Consider the following 21,691-nt stretch of genomic DNA (forward strand, 5'->3'; position numbering starts at 1 on the left):
AGACAGCGTGAGGCATCTCAGGCAGCTAATTTGACCACATTTTGCCCCCAAACCTGAGGATTCCTATCCCTGGTTCATTTCTCTTCTACTCCTGTTGCCACTGTACTCCAGACGCAACTCTATGGTTTGGCTTTGTTGAAGAGATACCAGCCATGGTATCATGAAAGGGCATATGGTATCATGGAAGGGCACATGATATTTAATGTATTGTTATTGTATCTTTATTGTCGTAAAGGTAGGAGGCATTTGTGGGATCTTTTGGTCTCAAGTACCAAAATAACTTGGTCTTGAGTACTATGCACTTTAAATTGGGGGTCTGGGATACTATTTGCTTTTCCTGCTTAGGTGTTGGACAGATGCAGCTGTGACAGATACATAAAAGGAAGAGACTCGCCTGGATTGCACTTCATTCCAAACCAGGGAGTGGGAATGTCTTTCAGCCTGAGGCCCACCCTCCGTCATGGGGAACCTTTCAAGGACAGCATGCCAGTGGTGGGCAGGGCCAGAGGCAAAAAGTGGGTGGAACAATGGGTGTTGATGCTTACTTTTGTAAACACACACACACACACAAACACACACACCTCTCTCTCTTCATCTTTCAGTCAGGAAAAAAGCATTCAGAGAGGGTGTGAAGCAGGGATGGTGAGAGATGTGGCCTAGGAAGAGGGGGCTGACATGGGGAGGTGTCACAGTCTAGGGAGAGTCCTGAGGATTAGATAAAGAGGTCTGGAGCCCCAAAACCTGAGGCTTCCTATCCCTGGTTCATTTCTCTTCTACTCCTGTTGCCACTGTACTGCCAGACACAACTCTCTGGTTTGGCTTTGTTGAGGAGATACCAGCCATGAGTGCAGATTTGGATGTGGCACATGGCAGGAGCCATGATTTTCACCCTATGTATTTGCACACTGTAATTGCTATGTATTTGCTATGGTTTATAATGACGCAACAGCAAAATGTCTTATCTTTGCTTCTCAAGTAATCATTATATTGCTATTCTAAGAGGAAGCCTTGTTGTATATCAGATTTTTGGTCATTCTTTCCCAGTTTTCTTTCTTCTGACAGTAAGCAGATCCCTTGCATCTCAGGCAGAGATCCTTCCTGCTTTGAAGGAGATGCAAGGGATTGAAACCTTGATTGAACCATGCAAAGTGTGTGCTCCACTACTGAGCTATGACTCTTAGCTAATACATGTTTTCTGTCTATTAGCTAAGAAATGTTTAGAACTTTCACCTGAAATGTAAAAATAATATGTATTTGGTTAGTACACGTGTGTGCTTTTATCTTGTTTTTGTAGACTGAATGGGCCCAGCTAGATCAGCCAAGAACTTTTCCCACTCAGTGGCGTAGCGTGGGTTGTCAGCACCCGGGGCAAGGCAAGTAATTTGCGCCCCCTAACCCTGAGTGAGCCAGGTAGGGGCAGAGAGCTGCGAGTGCAAGCGGCCCCCCCAGATGTTGCGCCCGGTGCGGCCGGCCCCCCCTGCACCCCTCACGCTACGCCACTGTTCCCACTTCCACTTGCATGTTTCTGACATATTTGTTTTAATATATTCTCTTTATCTATGCCTTTTTCTTCAATTACCACCCCAGTTTTCAAGCTCCGCAGAAACTCTCAGACCCCTTCATCACATGGAGTAGCATATCACGGTTGTTAGCTTCACTTCACGGCTTGTGCTCCTGCATACATGCATTACAGTAGGCTGTATATGCAAAATACTAAACTCAGTCAATCTGCCAATCAATGACTTGGCTCTCAAATGCTAGTGTGATTGTTCCTCATTGCCTGCAGGTTCCTGCATAGGATGTACCACCCCAGCATGCAGGAATTTTTGAAATCAAATGGTAGCAATTCTAGGATGACACATGCATCCACACCCACACAATTAAGTCTTCTGTGGATATCATAAGCATTATAATGGACACCAGACACAGCATAACATTCACTCACTTAACACAGCTTTTGAACTCTTAATGGAAAAAGTCATTGTTACACTGCTGCTTACAACTCCTTTTGGTACTTGTTTAGTCATGGTTGGCTGCACCATTTAAATGTTAGAAATGTCTTGTCTGTGAATTCATTTCCTGTAAGTGGGTGATCTTCTGTGTTGGTCAGCACCTTCCACCTCCTAGACAAAGATTTTGTGCAACATATTCACGATTCATTATCTAAAGGCAATTCACAAAAAAGCACTTGCCCAACAAATAAGATTATAATTTAGCATTTCTCTAATGGATGATGTTGGCATTAAGGGGCTTTCCAACTACCTGATCTTAGTATCTCTTAACAGTTGCCTGCTCTCTCTTTTTTCTTCTTCCAGAAAGCATTTTATGCATATGGTATTGTGAATAGCCCCATGTAACTATAGCATTGAATTGAGAAGTGTGTCACTTTCAACAAATAGGTACATTACCAAAGATTTTTAAATCCCAACAAACAATCCCGTTATTTTTCTAAGTACTTGAAAGAAAATGTTTTGAGGTGAAATCTAGAGGCAAAATTGAATGTTAATATTTGCAAAAGTGTGATTCTCCAGCGTTTTTGCTGAGGAACAAACCTTGGCTTCCCAGTTGTGGTTTGTTTAGGACAGGGCTGGGAAACTGGATCATCTAAATCTGGAGGCCAAATCTTGATGCCTGGCAGGCTAAACTAGACCTGTGGGCTAGAGGTTCCCCACTCCTAGTGTTGGAGAAATAAACCACAAGCACTGGTTTGAATATAATGCTAAATCAGCCACTCTGTGGTTTGTTTCCCCCTCAAGGGTAGAGGAGCAAAGCTGGAAGTGCTTCATTTGCAGATTAATTTACCTAACTTTGGTTTATGGTCAGCATTTTGTCTGAACATGACCAGTGTGTAGTAATTGTGCCCCTTGGAAGCTGTGAATTTCAAGTGACTGTTAAACAGTAAATTTCAGTGGGACTCAAGTCATGAATGTAATTATCTTGTGCTTTTTTTTTAAAGTATAAATACCAGCCTTGGGGAGCTTGAGCAGTATCAGATCTTCAGGGAGTAGCGAGGGAAAGTCTAACTCCTGCCCTCTGCCACAATCCTGGTGAACAGAGCTGGCCCATCAATGAGGTGGGGTGAAGCACTCGCCTCAGGTGACAGAAGCGCAAGAGGCAGCAGCCTGCCGCTTCCACCACTGCCAGAATGCTCCCCTCTCTCTGGCAAGAGGGAAGCATTTTGTAGTGCTGCTGCTCATCTTCCCTGCTCCTGGGGCAGAGAAGACATGCACCACCACCATGCCGAACACCCAAGCTCTGGCCAAGTTCAGTGAGAGAGAGGCATTCCTGCATGTAGCATTGCCACTCGTCTCCCCCACTCTGAGGCAGAGAAGATGAGTAGCAGTGCCTTGAGGAGCATCCTGGTTCTTGCCAATTTCTGTGAGGGGGTGATTCTGGTGGCAGCAGAAGTTTGGGGGAGGCACAGTGGGTGGGAAGCGGGGAGTGGCACATTCCCATTTCGCCTCAGGTACATAGTACAGGCTGCTCCTGCTGATGAAAATCTTCCATTCCTAAATCTGCTGTTTTCATTAGGTAAGATGTGTTAATTGACACCAATGAAGACTTCCTTTCTAATGTAAGCGGGGGGGGGGGATGATTTTTCTCAGGATGACAGCGGGGGGGGGGGGGTTGGAACAATTTAAACACTCCCTCTACACTCCCAGTAATCCGTCACCTGAGATGGCTCCACTTCAGCTGCTTTTAAAAAAAATTGTTAAAAATAATTTAAAACCTGTGTAATTTCATTCATACTAGTTTGGTCCTTAGGGTAGAACTGTGAGTGTTTGTGACTGGATCGTCTGCATATTTTTAAAAGCCAGTGTGGATTCCTGGGTGGAATCTACACACATCTATAAACTATTTTGAAAATGCCTTTTTTAAAAAGCATTTTTAAAAATACATTGGATTTTCCATAAGGCTCACCATCGCCGTCAAGTGTCACATTGTATATTGCACTTAAAACAAACTTAAAATGTTTCATTTGCAGCTGTATAATTGAGTCCTATAGTTGAAATAGCTTCTCTGCCCAGCACCCTGCTCAAAGTTACCAGGAAAAGAAAAGGATTAAATTCTTTGTGTACAATATTGATCTGCATCCCCACATCCATTCCCATGGCTGCATATACCTTAAAAAAAAAAAAAGACCCAGAAAATCCAACCATGAATCTCCCACTGCTAATTCCGCCTTTAGGCCTGACTTCACGTTCCCTTGTGTCAGCTTTTTCTCTTTATTTTTTTCTCTTAGCCAGCATATTATTAATGTGCATATATTCTTTTTAGACTCTGTACTTCAAGTTACACAGAATAGTTTTATATATGCCTGCCTCTTATGCCTGACAAAGCAGAGTTCTGTCACATTGATTTCAACCACATGCTTAAGTCTTCCCAAAGAAGACTTGTTTGATCTAACACTTCTTAATTTTGATGGTTGAAATGTGTCTTTCTGATACCCACTGGATAGATTAAGGTTTATGGCATTGGATTCTGGTGTGTATTTTTTAATAAATGTGAGTTAAATACAGCTACCTTTCTTTTTTTAAAAAATACACTTTTTAATCTAAAAATGGGGAAAGGAAGTGTTGAACTGGAATATATGTTGCTAATTCTTATCCTGCCAAGATCAAAGAAACTTTCTTCCGCACTGTGATTATTCTTGCTTTTTTAAAATGCTGTATTTGTTTCTTTGTTTTTCCTTGAATTGGTCTTAGAGCATCCCAATATGTGCATGGTTATTTTCTTTTTTATATATATATACTGCCGAATAAAGCAACTATAGAAATATTCCCACAGTTTTATCTTACATCTAATCTGGAAATAGTTGTGTGGTTTTGAAAGCAAAATCAAATATATCTGACAGCCTATTTTACAAAGGCTCTAACATGGATGAAAAGATGAAGCTAAAAGTGCACATGTTTCCGGATTGGTGGGTGGGGCAAGATTCCTCCTTGCAAAGGCTGAAAAGGTGTGAGAAATACAGTGGCCCCTTTAGTTATGTACTGCTCTGGATACGTAACTTTCGGGTTACGAATCTGGCAAACCCAGAAGTGTATACTTCCAGGTTTCACCACGTGCGCATCCGGAGGCTCCACTGTACTTTGAATTTAATCATTTACAGTAATTTTATCAAACAGTTTGGGGCTCTTTAACAAGCAAAATATAGTTTGTGGGTACTGGGTTTATGATTTATGGCATGAAAAAGCAACTTGCTGGGAAGTAACAACATTTTCTTTTCTTTGGCAGGTTGTCAAGTTATTAAGCAACAAACGATCGCAAGCAGTTGGGATATTAATGTCCAGTCTTCATTTAGACATGAAAGATATACAGCACGGTAAATGAAACAAACTTTTATTAGATAGATTTTATTCCATGAAATGGCTTTATATTTTCCTATTGAAAATCATGGCCAGTGTTCTTTGTGACTGATACCTCTGCTGTCTGTCAGTATGGAGAACTGACTGAATACTGTATCAGCCTACAGCCTGAAATTGAAATCTAAGGTCTCATATGTTTCCTATGTGGACCTCAATGAACTGAATGAGAGTTTAGGCACTTCATTCTGCTATGCAGAGGTTTCTAGAATGTTAATCTCCTGCCTGTTTAGAAAAAAAGCATTGTTGATTCCAGTTTACAAGAAGTATCACTGCAGTTTAAACACTTGGTGGCTTTAACTATGAGCACTTTTCTTTTTTTAAACTCTAATTCTCATTTTTCTTATAAAGTGCATTGTGTTTTGCAATAATACTTTCTGAAGACTTACTGGTAGCACAACCTTGGAAGTTTTATATCAGGAGACATCTTTTGGGGTGGCTGTAATTCCTCCTTCCCTATTTACATTAAAGGATGGCTTTGCAAAAAGGTGAAAAGTGGAGCTATATTTATACTTGCAGTGTTCTTCATGCCTCCTAAGTCCTTATAATAGATTTAAAGCAGATGGAATGGAGCTGTATAGTGCCAGCTTACCTATTAAATAAATATGGTTTCAAGTATATTGCAGACTTCATAAATCATGAAAACATCTTTCTGACTTTTCTAGCCTACCTGTTTTAATTGTGAATTCCATTTGCTCTATTTTGTGGAAGAAATTACGCACAGGGCAAATGTTGGTGTGCACCATCAATTTCTGAGTAACTTTTAATCACAACTTAAGCTTTTGCTAAGTTATTTTCATGGTTACTAAACTTCCCCAAGCTGAAGCATTTAGGCTGGTAGTCACAGATTGAGGCGCCAGTACTGGCGCCAAGAAGTACTTGGTATTTCAAAAGCTGGCAGATGTAGTTCAGTTAAGTCATAGAATGAAATCTGAAAACAATGATATGGTCCTTTCCTTCAGTCAAATATTCAGCTTGGTTTGAGTTAATAATGAGAACCTTATGAACAAAGGAGTCCGCCTAACATCTGGGTCTGTGGTAAAGCCAACACAAGTTGATTGAAAATTTGCTTGCTTAACATGCAACGCTAACAATAATATGGCATGAATGTCAGTCGCTGAAGGGGTCAAGCAATACTGTGCTTAACCTTTTATCCTATTAGGATTAAGTGCATGTAATTGTTCTATCCTACAAAGTCTCTTGCAGTATTTTTATATTTCCCTTCATTTGTGCTCCGTACTCAGTTCGTTTTCTTGAAGTGTGTGTATTTATGAGGAGCTAACATTTTTCAAAACTGTTGGACATAATTCTGTAGTGATACAAGGAGTTTGATGAGCCATAATAGACTAAGAGTGAGCAGAGTTTGTGATGAGTATTGAAAGGTGTGCAGATAGTGGACTGGAAACTCAGCGCCCAGCAGACATGCCTACCTTTTTACGTATCTTTGCACAGTCTAAATCAGCTTCTAATTTTCATTTGCTCCGAACTACTTAATCAAGAAAACAATCCCTATAGACCATTTTAGTGCTAAAACTGGCAGATTCTCTCTTCCTTTCCTTTCCTGGGATGCAAGAGAAAAGACAATGTCCCCTCAATAGAGGATTGATTAAACAAATTATGTGAATTCATTTGTTGTTGTTTAGTCGTTTAGTCGTGTGCGACTCTTCGTGACCCCATGGACCAGAGCACACCAGGCACTCCTGTCTTCCACTGCCTCCCACAGTTTGGTCAAACTCATGTTAGTAGCTTCGAGAACACTGTCCAACCATCTCGTCCTCTGTTGTCCCCTTCTCCTTGTGCCCTCAATCTTTCCCAACATCAGGGTCTTTTCCAGGGAGTCTTCTCTTCTCATGAGGTGTCCAAAGTATTGGAGCCTCAGCTTCAGGATATGTCCTTCCAGTGAGCACTCAGGGCTGATTTCCTTCAGAAAGGATAGGTTTGATCTTCTTGCAGTCCATGGGACTCTCAAGAGTCTCCTCCAGCACCATAATTCAGAATCATCAAATCATCAGACTTCTTTATTGTCCAGCTCTCACTTCCATACATCACTACTGGGGAAACCATAGCTTCGAATTCAGAGTTGGCTAAAATGACAGCAGCCATTAGACTTCAATTGAATCAAAAACTTAAGAAGGAATGAAACTGCTTAGAAGAATATATGAAAGACATCGTTCCAAAACAGATTTATTGATATGCATGGACTAAGTTCGTAAAGGAGTGGAAAAAATTATTGTAAGATTGTTCTGAGGGCCAAAGTAACTAATATATATAACACAATGACAAGTTCAAGATATATCAACGGATGTCGTGCTGTGGTGGAGGGAAGTCACAATTATAGAATGAGATAGATACAGAATGGAAAACCAGGATTTTACTAATGTAATAATTTAGACTGTATATTCTGTATACCTTAGAGCATATATTCTATGTTATAATAATGAAACAAAATAAAGATTGAGAAAAGATTCCGATCCAGAGCTAATTAACATCATCCACCAGTTTGCTATGTGGAGTGAGCACTCAAAAGATCGCCTTGGATTAACTCTGAAATTACCTGAGTTCCTCTGACCAAAATTAGAAGAACCAATATCTGAAGATTTTGCGGGGGGGGGGGTACTCGTATCTTCCTACTCCAATTCAAAGCAATGACATGAATGGGATTAATTATGTGACTTTGTTAGTAAAGAATCTGTTTGTTTATATGGTGGTGGGGAGAATAGTTTCATTTGGAAACCCCAGGGCAGCACTTCAAATATTGCTACAATATTGAGAGGACAGAAATAAGCAAATATGAGGTGGCTGGAATTTCTTGCGATGATCACTTCTAAGAGAAAACTTTGTGGACGGGAAGCAGCAGCAGACACAAGTTGGGGTGCTCTGGCACAATGACCTGGGCATCAGCTGTCACTAAGGGAGGGGTTCACTTCTTTTCTTTTAATATAATTTTTATTAATTTTCTATTTTAACAATCCAATAAAACCACATTAACAATTCCAAATTACAATAAATTTTTTAAAAAACCAATGCCGAATTATACATAATTTGGTGACTTCCCATGTTCTGGGGTTCAAGGAATAATTATCTAAGTCCTGCAGTAGTTCTTAATTAATCCTTAGACAATAATTCGGATCTTGATCTTCAGGTTCACAGCCACTGGCTTTTATGACTTACAATCGCATTTGTATATTCCAACCATTAATTTTGCAAGGGGATTAATCCAATGTGGTTCTGCGTGGAATATTTTTTCTGCTTCCCTGTTGTCTTCCTGTTGTGTTCCAACACCAGCACTTTCCTTTGCTTCCGGTTTCTGCTCTCACGTGCAGTTCTTACTGCGACATAGATATGGCGTCCCGCCATCAGGGAGGGGCTTACTCCTGGCAGCCTGTTTGCCTCCTCTTCATCATCTAGATCAGGACCTCCTAGCTCACTGGACCCCTCCCCATGATCTAGTTCTTCACTATTGCCCCATTTCTCCACCCCCATGACCAGCCCTGCCAATACTTCTCCCCGGGGCTCATGGCAGGGCTGATCATAATGAATTAATTATTTCAGTACTGAATAAAATGGTAATGTTATTATTATTTTTAATGAACCACACATAATTGAAATCCTCCCCCTCCCCTGCCAAATAAAATAATAATGAATGTCACACTTCTTTCCACACCAAAATTGTGCTTGGTGTCTCTCTTCCATGTGGAAGTGGATGTCAGAGCAGAATTGTCTCTTTTGAGTAATAATAGATGCATGGAAAAATCTTAAATGCTGTGTTAGCTTCTGTCATTGTTTCAGCTATTCATGCTGTGACAGGATCAAGGTTATTGCATTTTCCAACCATGCATATTTTGAGAATATTTCCTGAGTGAACTGTTACTATTATCATTACTGTTCCATCTGGACAATATCATTATGGCGTCTCTATTGCTCCTTTTGGTTTGACACCCATTGTTTTGTGGAAATAAAAAGTACAGGCAGGGTTCTTTTGGTTAAACTTGTGACATTATAATTTATGACTGAAAGAAGTTTTAGCCTTGCATTGGAGATAGCTTCTCTATTTCTTTCTACCTAATCATAATATAAAAAAACTGCAATATATATACATAGACTTTTAAAATCCAACATATACTGTTGTCTTTATTATCCAAGAAATACAGTAAGACCTTCCATATCTCAGCAATAAATTAAGCTGAGCTACTATTCAAAATCCACCCATGGTACACACTACAATAAATCTTATTTCCACACACACATACATCTAAGTTAGTAACAGGAGTGTGGAATTTACCCTTGGCCAATAAAGCGAGATGAGCGCCGCAACCCCAGAGTTGGTCACAACTGGACCTAATGGTCAGGGGTCCCTTTACCTTTACCTTAGATTGAGAATTGCATTTGCAACTTTCCTTAATGAACATCTCAGGGAATACCTGACTGTTTCTGAGAGTTCCTTTCTGGCTCACAATGTTAACAAATGCATATTTGTGGTGCTGTGTACACGTGCCTTATCGTGTTGCCCATTGGGAAGCTAACATGGTGGAAGACCACTTGGGAATCCAACTGCTCCAGGCCAAAACAAACATACCTGGAAGTGCACGCACACACACACGCGCGCACACACACACACACACACACACACACACAAAGAGAGAGCAGAGACAGTTAAGAGAATTCACTCAAATACGGAGAAGATACTCACCAAACAGAAAGATTTCTTGTCAGGTGATCTGGTCATGTGGTTCACAACAGTCAGTGAGAGTTGCATTTCTGTGTGTGAGCATACACAACACCTAACTTGGTCATTCATGGAGTTTCATAGCACTTGAAAGACTGGGCTGAAATATTGTATTGCAATGCTCTTTAAATTGCAGCCCATCCAGACCAGGGGTGGTCAACCTTTTTATACCTACCCACCCACTAATGCATCTTTCTTGATGGTAAAATTTCCTTAGCGCCCACCAGTGCTCGATGGAAGGAGGATTCAGCTTGTGCCATAGAACCCCCTACCGCCCGCCTAGAATCCTGAAACACCCACTAGTGGGTGGTAGGGACCAGGTTGACAACCCTTGATCTAAACTGAGGGGTTTACATTCAATAACTTTTTTGCACATCTAAAGCAGCTTGGTCAACCTGAACACTGAGCACATAAAGAATCTGGTTTCATATTCTGAGCCTAAGAATAATTGGGGGAAATCACCCAGAATTTGTAATTCATCTGAGTATTAAAAGTTGGACAAATTTATATTCTGAACCAGATAATTGCAAACTGGTAAGATCTCTAATTAGTGCAGGGCTTTAGAATAAAAACAAACTATCATTTTCTTTTTAAAGAATTTAATTATGTTTAAACCCATATTTCCCTCTCTCTTCTTCCTGATAATGCTAACACGGTGTAAAATATGGCCTAGTCATGCTTTTAGCTTCCACCTTCAACAGCCAATGATATGAAGAACAATGCACCTGGTAATGATTGGTAAAGCTCCTCTAGGTATACATTTTCTATTATTTAGTATAAACCCACACTCTAGATTGGTTGATGTCAGTGGACTTTCTGGTGCTTTGATCAGAACTGGTAACATTTTTTACAGGGATCCATTACAAAATAGGAAAGATTGAAATTACTTTGTCTGGAGATGAATTAAAGTTTTTCAGAGAAGTGAAAGTGGTACGATAGAGCCATTGTCGCTTGTGGTATATTCACTTCATGGAAATGCTTCAAAAACCTGTCTAGCCATGATTTACACATGAATTACTGTTGTCTCTGTCAATCATACAACTTCCTAGTCCATGAATAACTTTTGTCTGACTTTAGTAATATGTAATAATGGAATTGTGGTTCAGGTTATAGGGTTGCCATGTGTCCTCTTTTTCCAGGACACATGCGTAGAGGCGTTATAGCAACCCATAGTTAAAAGTAGAAGTTGGCAAATATGTGTCCTCCTTTTTGCTCTTCAAAATATGGCAGACCTGTCTCTGCTCCACCATGCTCATGAAGCAGTATCCTGACAAAACCCTTGTACAAATGGTATAATGCCTTATGTTGTTTCTCTAATCCCAAAGCTGTTTTATTATTCAAATGCTCCCATGAGAGTGATGAGTGAATCTGGCATATATGAAAAGGGAAGATCACAAGGTCCCAGAACACAGTCTGCTTCCATGTAGAATGACCAGATTAAACAGTAAAATACAGACAAGCCCATGCAGCCAAACCATTTGTTTCAAGACATTTCCCACATGGCATGATTAGTGTTTACAAGTATCTCCAATGCATTATTTCATTAGGAAAGGAGTCTGCTTTTCTAATTTGCTCAGGCATCATGTGGTACAATTTGAACTAATTAAAATGTAGCAGTTCTAAGCCTGTTCTCAGTTAATATTCTGGAATAATAAGGGGAAACAATGTAGTTCTTCATATTGTAATAAATCAACACACTAGAAAACTGGATTTATGTGCTGGTTGTAAAACTGGGGTTAATTTTCTAGCAACACTTCTGTATAAGATCAACCTACATTTGATGGTAATTTCATTGTTTAGTTTTGGGCTGAATATTGTATTTTAATGCTCTTAAGCGGCAGTCCTATGCTCCCTGGGAGGGTGGCCCAGGGGCTGTATTATGTTTTGGATCTCCTCCTCCTCCAAGGGCAGAAGAAGATTTCCAAACTCAAAGGGAAGCGTATTCAACCTCATACAGCCCATCCTGGCTCTGTGATCCTTGCCTTACTCATCTCGGGGCTCTGACATCAGTTGATGTCAAAAGAGAAGAGGGTGTGCCAGGCCACATTGGCTGGAGGCTCCAAAAGATCTAGAAACTTTCCATTCCCTGAACACATCCCTGAAATGGGGGGAAATATATGACCAGGGCCAGGGCTAGGTTATCTTGCAACCTAGGCAAGCTACCTGCCCCCCAAAAGTGCTATCTTCATGTTCTAAAAAAGATGTCTTGTAGAAACGGTAAAATTATTCAAACTACAAAATAAAAATAAATTAAAAACATCAGAAATTTATAACAAATATCACAAAAACTAATCTATATAAAACTCGGCTCCTCAAAGGTCTGCACCCTATGCAGCTGCCTAGTTGGTCTAATGATAGCACTGGACCTGTTTGTGCCAGTCACAGGGTGTATTTTCCCTCCCTTTGAAAACAAATAGGAGGGAAAGTCAGTTGAAGTAAAAAAAAGAGGAGGATACCAGAAAGTGGTATCACCCTGCTGCCGTACACCCAGCATGGCTGTTCATCTTCATTCATTTCTTCCTTCCTTCTTCCCACTTGGATTGTTCTGCTCATGTTGAACTTATGAAGGAATGGTGTTTGATATGGTAGTCTTGTTACCACTTTGTTGTTCACATAATCATGTTAAAAGACTTAATTGGAAGTGAAAGTGCAAAGTAGCAGAGAGTAGGCTAGCAGCATTGCTATGTAATAGCAGAATTGAAATGGCTTAATTAGCTGACTCAGTCATGCATCGTGCCTAAACTCCAGATGACAGGAACTGAGTAGGCATTCAACATTGCCTCATAAATGGTACTACAATGCGGTGCTTGCCAGTTGTGTCATTTGGCAATTGTTCCGTAATAGTAGCATGAATATCATGCTTACAACTCCTTTCACGTTTTATATATTTGTGGGCATCATTTTCAACTCCTCCATCCTCTTTTCTTTGTGTAATTGCTACCCCTTTTGCCATAGTCATTTTCTACTGCTGGGTTGTCGATGCCCTTAAGAATGTTTGCAGTGGAATATATATTTTGTCCCCAATTTTAAATAGCAGTTGAAGGTCCCCCTCCCTTTTTTACACCTATATCCACTTTTCACATTACTAGTTCATGTATCTGGGGAGTAACTGATGCAAATAACTGAGAATCAGAATAGGCTTCACCTTAGTAGTATCTACTACAGTGGTACCATGGGTTACAGATGCTTCAGGTTACAGACTCCGCTAACCCAGAAATAGTACCTCGGGTTAAGAACTTTGCTTCAGGGTGAGAACAGAAATCGCACAGTGGCGGTGGGAGGCCCCATTAGCTAAAATGGTGCCTCAGGTTAAGAACAGTTTCAGGTTAAGAACGGACCACTGTACTAGTAATAGTACCACTGTACTAGTATCTTAGAAAATATTTTAATGATGTTTCGTGTGTTATCTTTTCAGACAGCTTGTATGTCTGCAGTGGCAGTCCTTTGAGCTTCATGGGGTGCTGCCCCAGAGGCCTCCCAACTTTGAGGGGATCAATCAATCATCGTATTTGTATGCTATCTTTGCAAAGTTAAAACTGTTCTCAAGATAGCTTACAACATATAAAAAATTCGTAACTACAGACCTAACAAAAGTAGTCATAAACAATAATCAAAACATCAAAAAGTCACAACCATATACATCATAAGATCTGGAGGAAAATCCCATCGGCCCCCGCAACTGGTCAGTGAAAGGATCAGCTGGCCATGTGGACAGGAAACTCTTTCCCCAACTCTCCTGCCAGGCCGCAACCGCCACTGCTGTCAAAAATGGCAGGTGGTCTTTATGGCAGATCTACCTTGCCACCAAAAAGTACTGAATCAAATTGGTTTTGAGATAAACTGAGATGCTTTGAAAAGGCATTAAACATTATTTTACTTAGTAACCCATTAACAGGCAGATTTGGTAGAACTGTGCTCATCTGGACACTTTGTTTTAGAAAGGTATGTTCCAGTCTGAGAGTGACCTCCTCTTTTCTTCACCCATGTTTTTATCACTTGCCAAACTGAAATAAAACTTACCTAAATAATTAAGATAAGCACCAAAGGGCTCTGCATGGTCATATCAACAAAACTCTCAAAAATAGAACTGCAATATAATCTCTCTAGATTAAACAGTCTACAATGGTAATCATGTTTGCATTTAAACATTTTATTCTGAAAGGATTACAACACTGGGCTCATTTTTCCCCCTCCCTTTCCCCAGACAAGAAGGCGACACACTGACTCAAACAAAATGTATTTGTTCTCTAAAAATTTAACTTGCACAAATTTTATAAACAAACTGTATAGGTGTATGAAGTTTTGGCTGATTTAATCAGTAACTTATGTCTTTGGATTTATATAAGCTTGTTTACGCAAGATGCCTGCATTGGAAATGTTTATACTAAAAATACCTCCTATTTTATAGCATTTGAATTAAAATCTATATCATTGTAACATTATTGCTGTGGACTGGTGGGCATGACATAGTACACCATGGAACTCTTCCTTCCTCTTCTTCATGCATGCAGAATTACCTCTCGCCATGAGAGAGGGATGTGCCCAACAGCATGCACAGGGCATGGATTGAATATTGCACCATGTCATCCCTTACCCCTCTGCCAAATCATATATCCCCATAACAAAAAAGAAGAGACTAGATATCAATGCTACTAGTAACTGTGTGCTCATTACTCATATTTAAGTGCATTTTTTAAATTGCCTTGATCTTTTTCTACTGTGTCTTCAAAAGTATTTTAGCAGCTTTGTGGACCCAGTGGTATAAAAGCAGGGTAAAATTAAAACAAACTAATAATAATAATAGTAAGAATTTCTTACATGACATTCACCAATCTCTAAACATAATGGTCTTTGGTCTTTCATTCTGCCTTTACAGTAGAATGGTTGCAATGCATCTGTTAGCATCTCCCTTATATGGATATTGTCAGTGTTCGTCATAATGCTGCAAAATGAAGCAGTATTATTTATTATTTATAGAAGAGAAGCCTACTTGTATCAAAAAGTACACTTCAAAGAAAAAGTATAACCCACCCTTTATTCAAATATCTCAGGATGGGGAACAATAAAATAATTTAAAGTAACAACCTGCAACAAAAAAGAGCAGATAAAATTCACATTACAGATTGCAATAAAACTGCAAAACAGATTCTAACTGAACATTAACAACCTCCCAAGGCCTTAATGATTTGCCATGTTTAAGCTAGTGTCTAAGTACTAAAAGATAAGGCACCAGTCAAATTTCAGAAGTGATGGAGTTCCGCATTTGGGACACTGGCACATTCTCATGTCACTGCATAGGGTATACCTCCTGGCAGCAGACGTTAAGAAGAGCTTCCCTAACAGAGCTTATCACTTGGGCAGGACTATGTAAGGAAATATTGTTCTTCAAGTATTAAAGTTCCAAGTTATTCAGGACTTTATAACTCATCACCAGTACCTTGAATTCTGAATGGAAATGTAAGCTGCAGCTTACAAGTTAATCTTAAAGGGCAGTCCTACGTACAGTGTACTACAGCAATCCAGTCAGGAGGTTATCAGGTCATGGATTACTGTGGCCAATTGGTCTCTGTTCAGGAGTGGCCATACCTGGCCAAAAGCACTCTGTGCCACCAGGGACACTTGAGCCTCCATTGACTCAAGTGTCAATGGATCAACTTGGATCAAGTAGTGCCCCCAGACCAAGAACCTTCTTCTTTACAGGGAGTGCAAGCCCATAAATGGCAGGTAGAGTATAGAATTCCTAGACTCTAGAGCAGCCTTTCTCAACCTGTGGGTCCCCAGAGGTTGTTGCACTACAACTCCCATCAGAGCTCAAGGATGATGTGCGTTGTAGTCCAACAACATCTGGGGACCCACAGGTTGAGAACTGCTGCTCTAGAGCCACTGAACCACAGTGTCACTGTCTTATCAGGATTTCATCTCAATTTATTGGCTCTCATCCAGCTCCTTAAAGTGTCTAGACAATGTTTCAGAACTTGCACAGCCTCATTTGACTTAGATGACAAGAAGAGCTGGTTGTCAGCACACTGATGATACCCCACTCCAAATCTCCATTGACCTCTAACGCAGCAGCTTCATGTGGATGTTAAATAGCATGAGGACAAGGTAGAACCTTGAATGACTCTATGGATCAGCTGTCATGAAGTTGAGCACAAGTTCCTCAGTGCTACCCTCCGAAACCATATCCATTGGTAAGAAGAGAACCAGCACAACATTCTGCCTCTAACTCCCAGCCCACAGAGCCAATTCAGTAAGATATCATGGCCAAATGGTATCAAAAGCAGTTGAGAGATCCATGAGAATCAACTTCCCATGTCTCTCTCTTGGAAAAAGGTAATCCATCATGGTGATCAAAGCTGCTTCAGTTTCAAAACAGGGCCTAAAGCAAGACTGGAATGGTTACTGATAACCAGTCTCTTCCAAGCGGGTCTGCAGCTGACCAACCACTATCCTTTTGAGCACCTAGACCAAAAAGGGAAAATTTGTGACCAGGCACTAGTAATCTCATTCTGGGTCCAAAGATAGTTGTTAGAAGAATGGCCAATTAGATTGTAGGCCAGACTCAAAGTGCTAGTTTTAAACTATAAAGAACCTTCAAGGACCTTCTCTCCCAATACAAACCTGCCTTATGGTCATGAGAGGCCCTTCTGCATGTGCCTTGATGATGCAGAGTGGTAACAAGAGAATATGCCATTTCAGTAGCATCCCCTCAGCTGTAGAATGCTCTCCTGTGGCATTGTCAGTTTGTTGGAGCCAAAAAAAGAGAACATTCTTGTTTTCCCCAAGCACTGAAATAATGATGTGGTTTGATTTATTTTTGGAGTGGGGTAGGAGATTTTTCCTGTTGTTAATTTCTGGGGGATGAACACTTTTATTAATAATTATTAATAATAATTAACAATAATTTTGGACATTTTAGGGTACTTCTGTACCTCAATTTTCAGAACCTTGAAACAAACAGAAAAAGTATTTGCTGGCAAATGTAAATGTGCCATCAAATCTAATGCATACCTTAATTTCACAACGTAATTTGGCCCAAAAAGGTGAGCATTAGATTCAAGGAAATATGGTATTTTGCATGTCACTTTGAGACTTTTTGGGGAGAAAGTGATGACTAAATTTAATAGAACTATTTAATTTAATAGTCGCTCCACCACCACCACCACCACCACCACCTTGTTTAGACAAGTGGGAACCACTGTCTGGCTAAGTGAGGCATTGACTGTTTCCAGGATCCAGTCAACCCCTGCGCGCCCCGCCCCCTCACCTTCACAGCACACTTTGGAGACAGATGGCAAGCTTAATTTTTGAACTGTGCGTGCCAAAGCCTCAAGCCACAGTTGTGCCATTTATACTATTTTTAAATAAAATGTAGACCACATTTCCAAAATATGGAGAAAGAAAGCATGAAGAGTCACTTCAGCTGGAAATACATTTTCAGTTATTTGTTCACCTGCCTCCATATCAACATGGCCACAAGTTTAGGTGCATGGCAGGCAAGAGAAGCAGCAGTGTCAATATATATCGGGTGTTAGGACAGTCTATGTTGCGGGTGGAATGAAATGTCTCTTATCTGCAGAGAAGGGTGGTGTTCGTGTTCATATAATCTCTCTTTAAAGAAAAAGAAAAAAAAACATGATAGTACATAATTTAAAGTGTAGAAATAAATAAGAATTAGTCATTTTATTTTAGTTTTGCTTTTTGGGTTAGAAATTTGTCAGCTATCATTTACCTTTGTCAAGGCCTGCACACACTGGCTATGAATTTTTGAACAATCCAGGTTCTTTCCCTCCACAGACCTGAATGTCTGTATAGTTCTTTTTAATGCTATTTTTTTAAAGGCTATTTCTAGATTAAGCTATTTTCATAAAAGCAGAGAACCGTGTTCATGGTGTCCTTATAAGCGAACTTATAAGCAGCTCTCTGAAATATATACACTCTCCTGCATACCTGTGCAGTTGAAAGTACACAGGCCTGGCACCACTGTGTTTGCCATACATTTTCTTATCTCATAAAAGCATTCAATCAAAAGTGTTATGTTGCTCTCTAAGTAATTCTTAGGTAATCTTAATAACTTGAAAAATTAGAAGAGAAGCTGTAATGTATTTTGAAACACAAAAATTAACACATTTGAGAGGGGGAAACCCAAGACAAACAGCTAAAAGAATGCAGAAGCACTTTAAAAACAGAATATTTTTATACAAGTGCACATCCTGTATTTAGAGCATAGGCTGCTTCTAAAGGCATTTGTCTGCCTTTTGAATATTTGGGAAAGCATATTTTTATCCAATAACTTTAGATTTCTTATTCTGAACACAATTGTTTTTTTTTAAAAAAAACCTGTGATTAGGGACTCTATCAAACAACTGGTACTTTTCAGCGAGCCACCCTTGAATGCTGGAGATGCTTAAATCCCTTTGACTTCCAAAGGATTCATTATTATGGTCAGTGCTGTCTATGCAGCGGGATGGATCTTGTTAATATCACTGAAACGTGCAAAAAGTCTTTTTTCATCTAGAAGAATGGGTTGTGATTAAAGTACACATAATCTCTTCTCCTTCAAGATAGAAAATGAGTGTATCGTATGATGCCTAGGTCCTCTCTCCTCTTCCTCCATCCCAGTTTTTTATGCTGACTGGTACTAGTTATATTCCTCTCCTCTCTTGTGTTTAGCCCATTTCACCTAATATCTGTAGTCTCAGAGAGTTGAGACCATCATTGAAAGTTCTGGATTGATTAACTACTTTGGTCTGCTTTTGCCAGGCATGAGCAATCTGTGACCCTCCAGATGTTGCAGATTCCAGCTCTCATCAGTATAAAATGTGGGCTGAGAATGTCCCTCAGTATTTGGTACCATTTTTTAGAGGTTGGTTTCTAGTGGCAAGAAGTAAGTTCATATTAAAATGAGAAATGCTGAAAGGTTTTTCGTGGTGGTTTTGTGAGACTTTTAACTTACTCCCATCTAAATAATTTAAAGTTTATGTGTTTGGTTTTGGATTTATTTATTTCTTGAACCAGCATGACCTTCACAAAGAAAGGGAATGGAAAGAAAGAAAAAAGTTATAACCAGGTAACTTTTAAAATACTCCATGCAGTCAAAAATTAGAAAAGGGAAGGAGTAAAACAAAACAAAGGTTTGAAAGAAAGCTAAAAGAAAAACTTGATTGTCTTAGGAAGTTAGTACATTCCAAAATGAATGAATGTTCTTTTCATCTGCTAAAATTCTTTCCTCCAATCTCTACATACACACTGGACCCTGCTCAGTGCAATCAACATCAACGTTTCCTTATTTATATATTCTTTTATTATACTGTAACTAAAATTATGTTTCAGACCTGTAGGGGGGAAATGTGATGAGTCCCAGACACTGCATTTTATCACTGAATGCTTTACAGCAATGAGAAACAAATGAGCATGAATTATATTGTCTCTAATCTTGAGGTGTATACACAGAATAATTTAGAAACAGTGAAGGGTACTGATTTATACAGGATAATGTAATCTGCTGTCAGTATTCTGTCAGGAATAGCCAGTGGAAATGCTAGCTAGGGTGCTTTCCTGGTCACATTTTACCTAAAAAGTATATAGATTCACAGTATAGTCGAGTTGGAAGGGACCCAGAGGGTCATCTAGTCCAACCCACTGCTGAGCGTGAATCTCAACTAGCTCAACACAACTGGTGGCCATCTAACCTCTGCTTAAAAACTTCCAAGGAAGGAGAATCCAGCACCTCTCATGGGAGTCTGTTCTGTTGAGCAACTCTTCCTGTCAGCAAGTTCTTCCTGACGTTTAATCAGAATCTACTTTATTTTAATATGAAGCTATTGCTTTGGTCCTCACATCCACATCAGCAGAAAGCAAGCTTGCTTCATCCTCTGTGTAGCAGTCCTTTAAATATTTGAAGATGGAAATCACATCTCCTCTCAGTCTCCTCTTTACCAGGTTAAACATACCCCATTCCCTCAACTGTTCCGCATAAGGCTCGGTTTCCAGACCCTTGATCACCTTGGCCACCCTCCTCTGAGCACATTGCAGCTTGTCTATATCCTTCTTAACTTGTGGTGCTCTGAACTTGGACACAGTACTCTAGGTGTGGTCTGACAGAGGTGGAACAGAGTGGGACTATTCTAGGTTAATGCAACCTAGAATAGCATTAGTCTTTTTTTGCTGCTGCATCACACTGTTGACTCATGTTCAGTTTGTGGTCTATGAAGACCCCTAGATTCTTTTTACATGTAGTACTGGCAATCCAGGTGTCCCTAATCTGATATTTGTTCAACTAATTATTCCTGCCAAAATGTAGAAGCTTACATTTGTCCCCATTGAAATTCATTTTGTTAAGTTTGAGCCCAGTTCTCCAATCTATTAGTGCCACATTGAATCCTGATTCTGTCTTCGGCAGCATTAGCTACCCCTCCCAGTTTGGTATCATCTGCAAAATTTGATGAACACCCCCTCAATACCTTCATCCAAATTGTTTCTAAAGATGTTGAACAACAATGGGCCCAGGACAAAACCCTGTGGCATCCAACTTGTCACTTTTTTTTCCAAGTTCATGAGGAATCATTAGTGAGCAGTCTTTGGGTTCGGTCAGTCAACTAGCTACAAATCCACCTAGCAGTTACCTCACCCATCCACATTTTACCAGCTGCTCTGCAAGAATATGATGGGGAACCTTTCTCAAAAGCATTGCTGAAATCACAATAAACTATGTCCACAGCATTCCCTTGATCCACCAAGCTTGTAACTGGGATTATTTTTCAGCCAGAACTCACCAGAACTGAGTTCCAGCACCTCTCAAGTGGGTGCCATTGCCATTGTAAGAGAACAAGGGATGCATTCATTGTGAATTCCAGCACCTCTTTTTCTAGAAAAATAGCACTACTTCTAGCTCATATCAAAAAAAGAAAAGAGATGTTATTACTTTCTTTTTTTAAGAAACTCATGGTGTGTCTTAGTAATCATAGCATCCTTTTCTAAGTGCTCACAGATCGACTGTTTAATTATCTGTACTAGAACCTTTCCTCAAAACAAAAAAAAATTTTTTCCTTCCAGTAGCACCTTAAAGACCAACTAAGTTAGTTCTTGGTATGAGCTTTCGTGTGCATGCACACTTCTTCAGATATGCAACTATGAGTTGCAACTATGAACCTGAGCAACTGTAACCAAACTGTAACCAAATGGGAAGAATTTGAAAGAGGGCAATAGCTCTCCACCTGAAAATCTAAAGCAAGTGAGCCTTTCTTTCACAAAGTTCAAACACCACAACCTCCACAGTTATCACACAAACATGGGCAGCCAGTTCTGGCTTAATGTAACCAGCCTAGATGGATGAGGGTCAAGAGTCTACTTTATATTGCCCACCTCTCGGCCACAAATCATCCTGTCTGCTGGAAGTCTGAGCCGCTTTTCTCATTTGCGAACTCAGTGTATTACAAACAAAATTTGTCTTCTTTTAAAAATGTTTTTTGAAGTAAGCACCATGACAAGCTTTTAAATCATTTGATATAGCAATACATCCTGCTAGCATAAATATGAATTTTCATATCTTTGCTATTGTTGAATTATCTTAACTTTCCTTCTTGGTGTCTTTGTTAAT

General features: G+C 39.8%; 1 protein-coding gene across 1 annotated transcript in view; it reads left to right on the forward strand.

The window, feature by feature from the left end:
• FMN2 (formin 2) overlaps positions 1 to 21,691 on the forward strand; it is a 161,971-nt gene that overhangs the window by 81,570 nt on the left and 58,710 nt on the right. The window contains exon 8 of the mRNA XM_083605979.1: positions 5,239 to 5,326. Within this exon, the coding sequence (XP_083462105.1) occupies positions 5,239 to 5,326 (88 nt within the window). The remainder of the gene's footprint in view (positions 1 to 5,238; positions 5,327 to 21,691) is intronic.

This window comes from Podarcis filfolensis (assembly GCF_964270895.1).
Source record: "Podarcis filfolensis genome assembly, chromosome: 3".
Lineage (NCBI taxonomy): Eukaryota > Metazoa > Chordata > Lepidosauria > Squamata > Lacertidae > Podarcis > Podarcis filfolensis.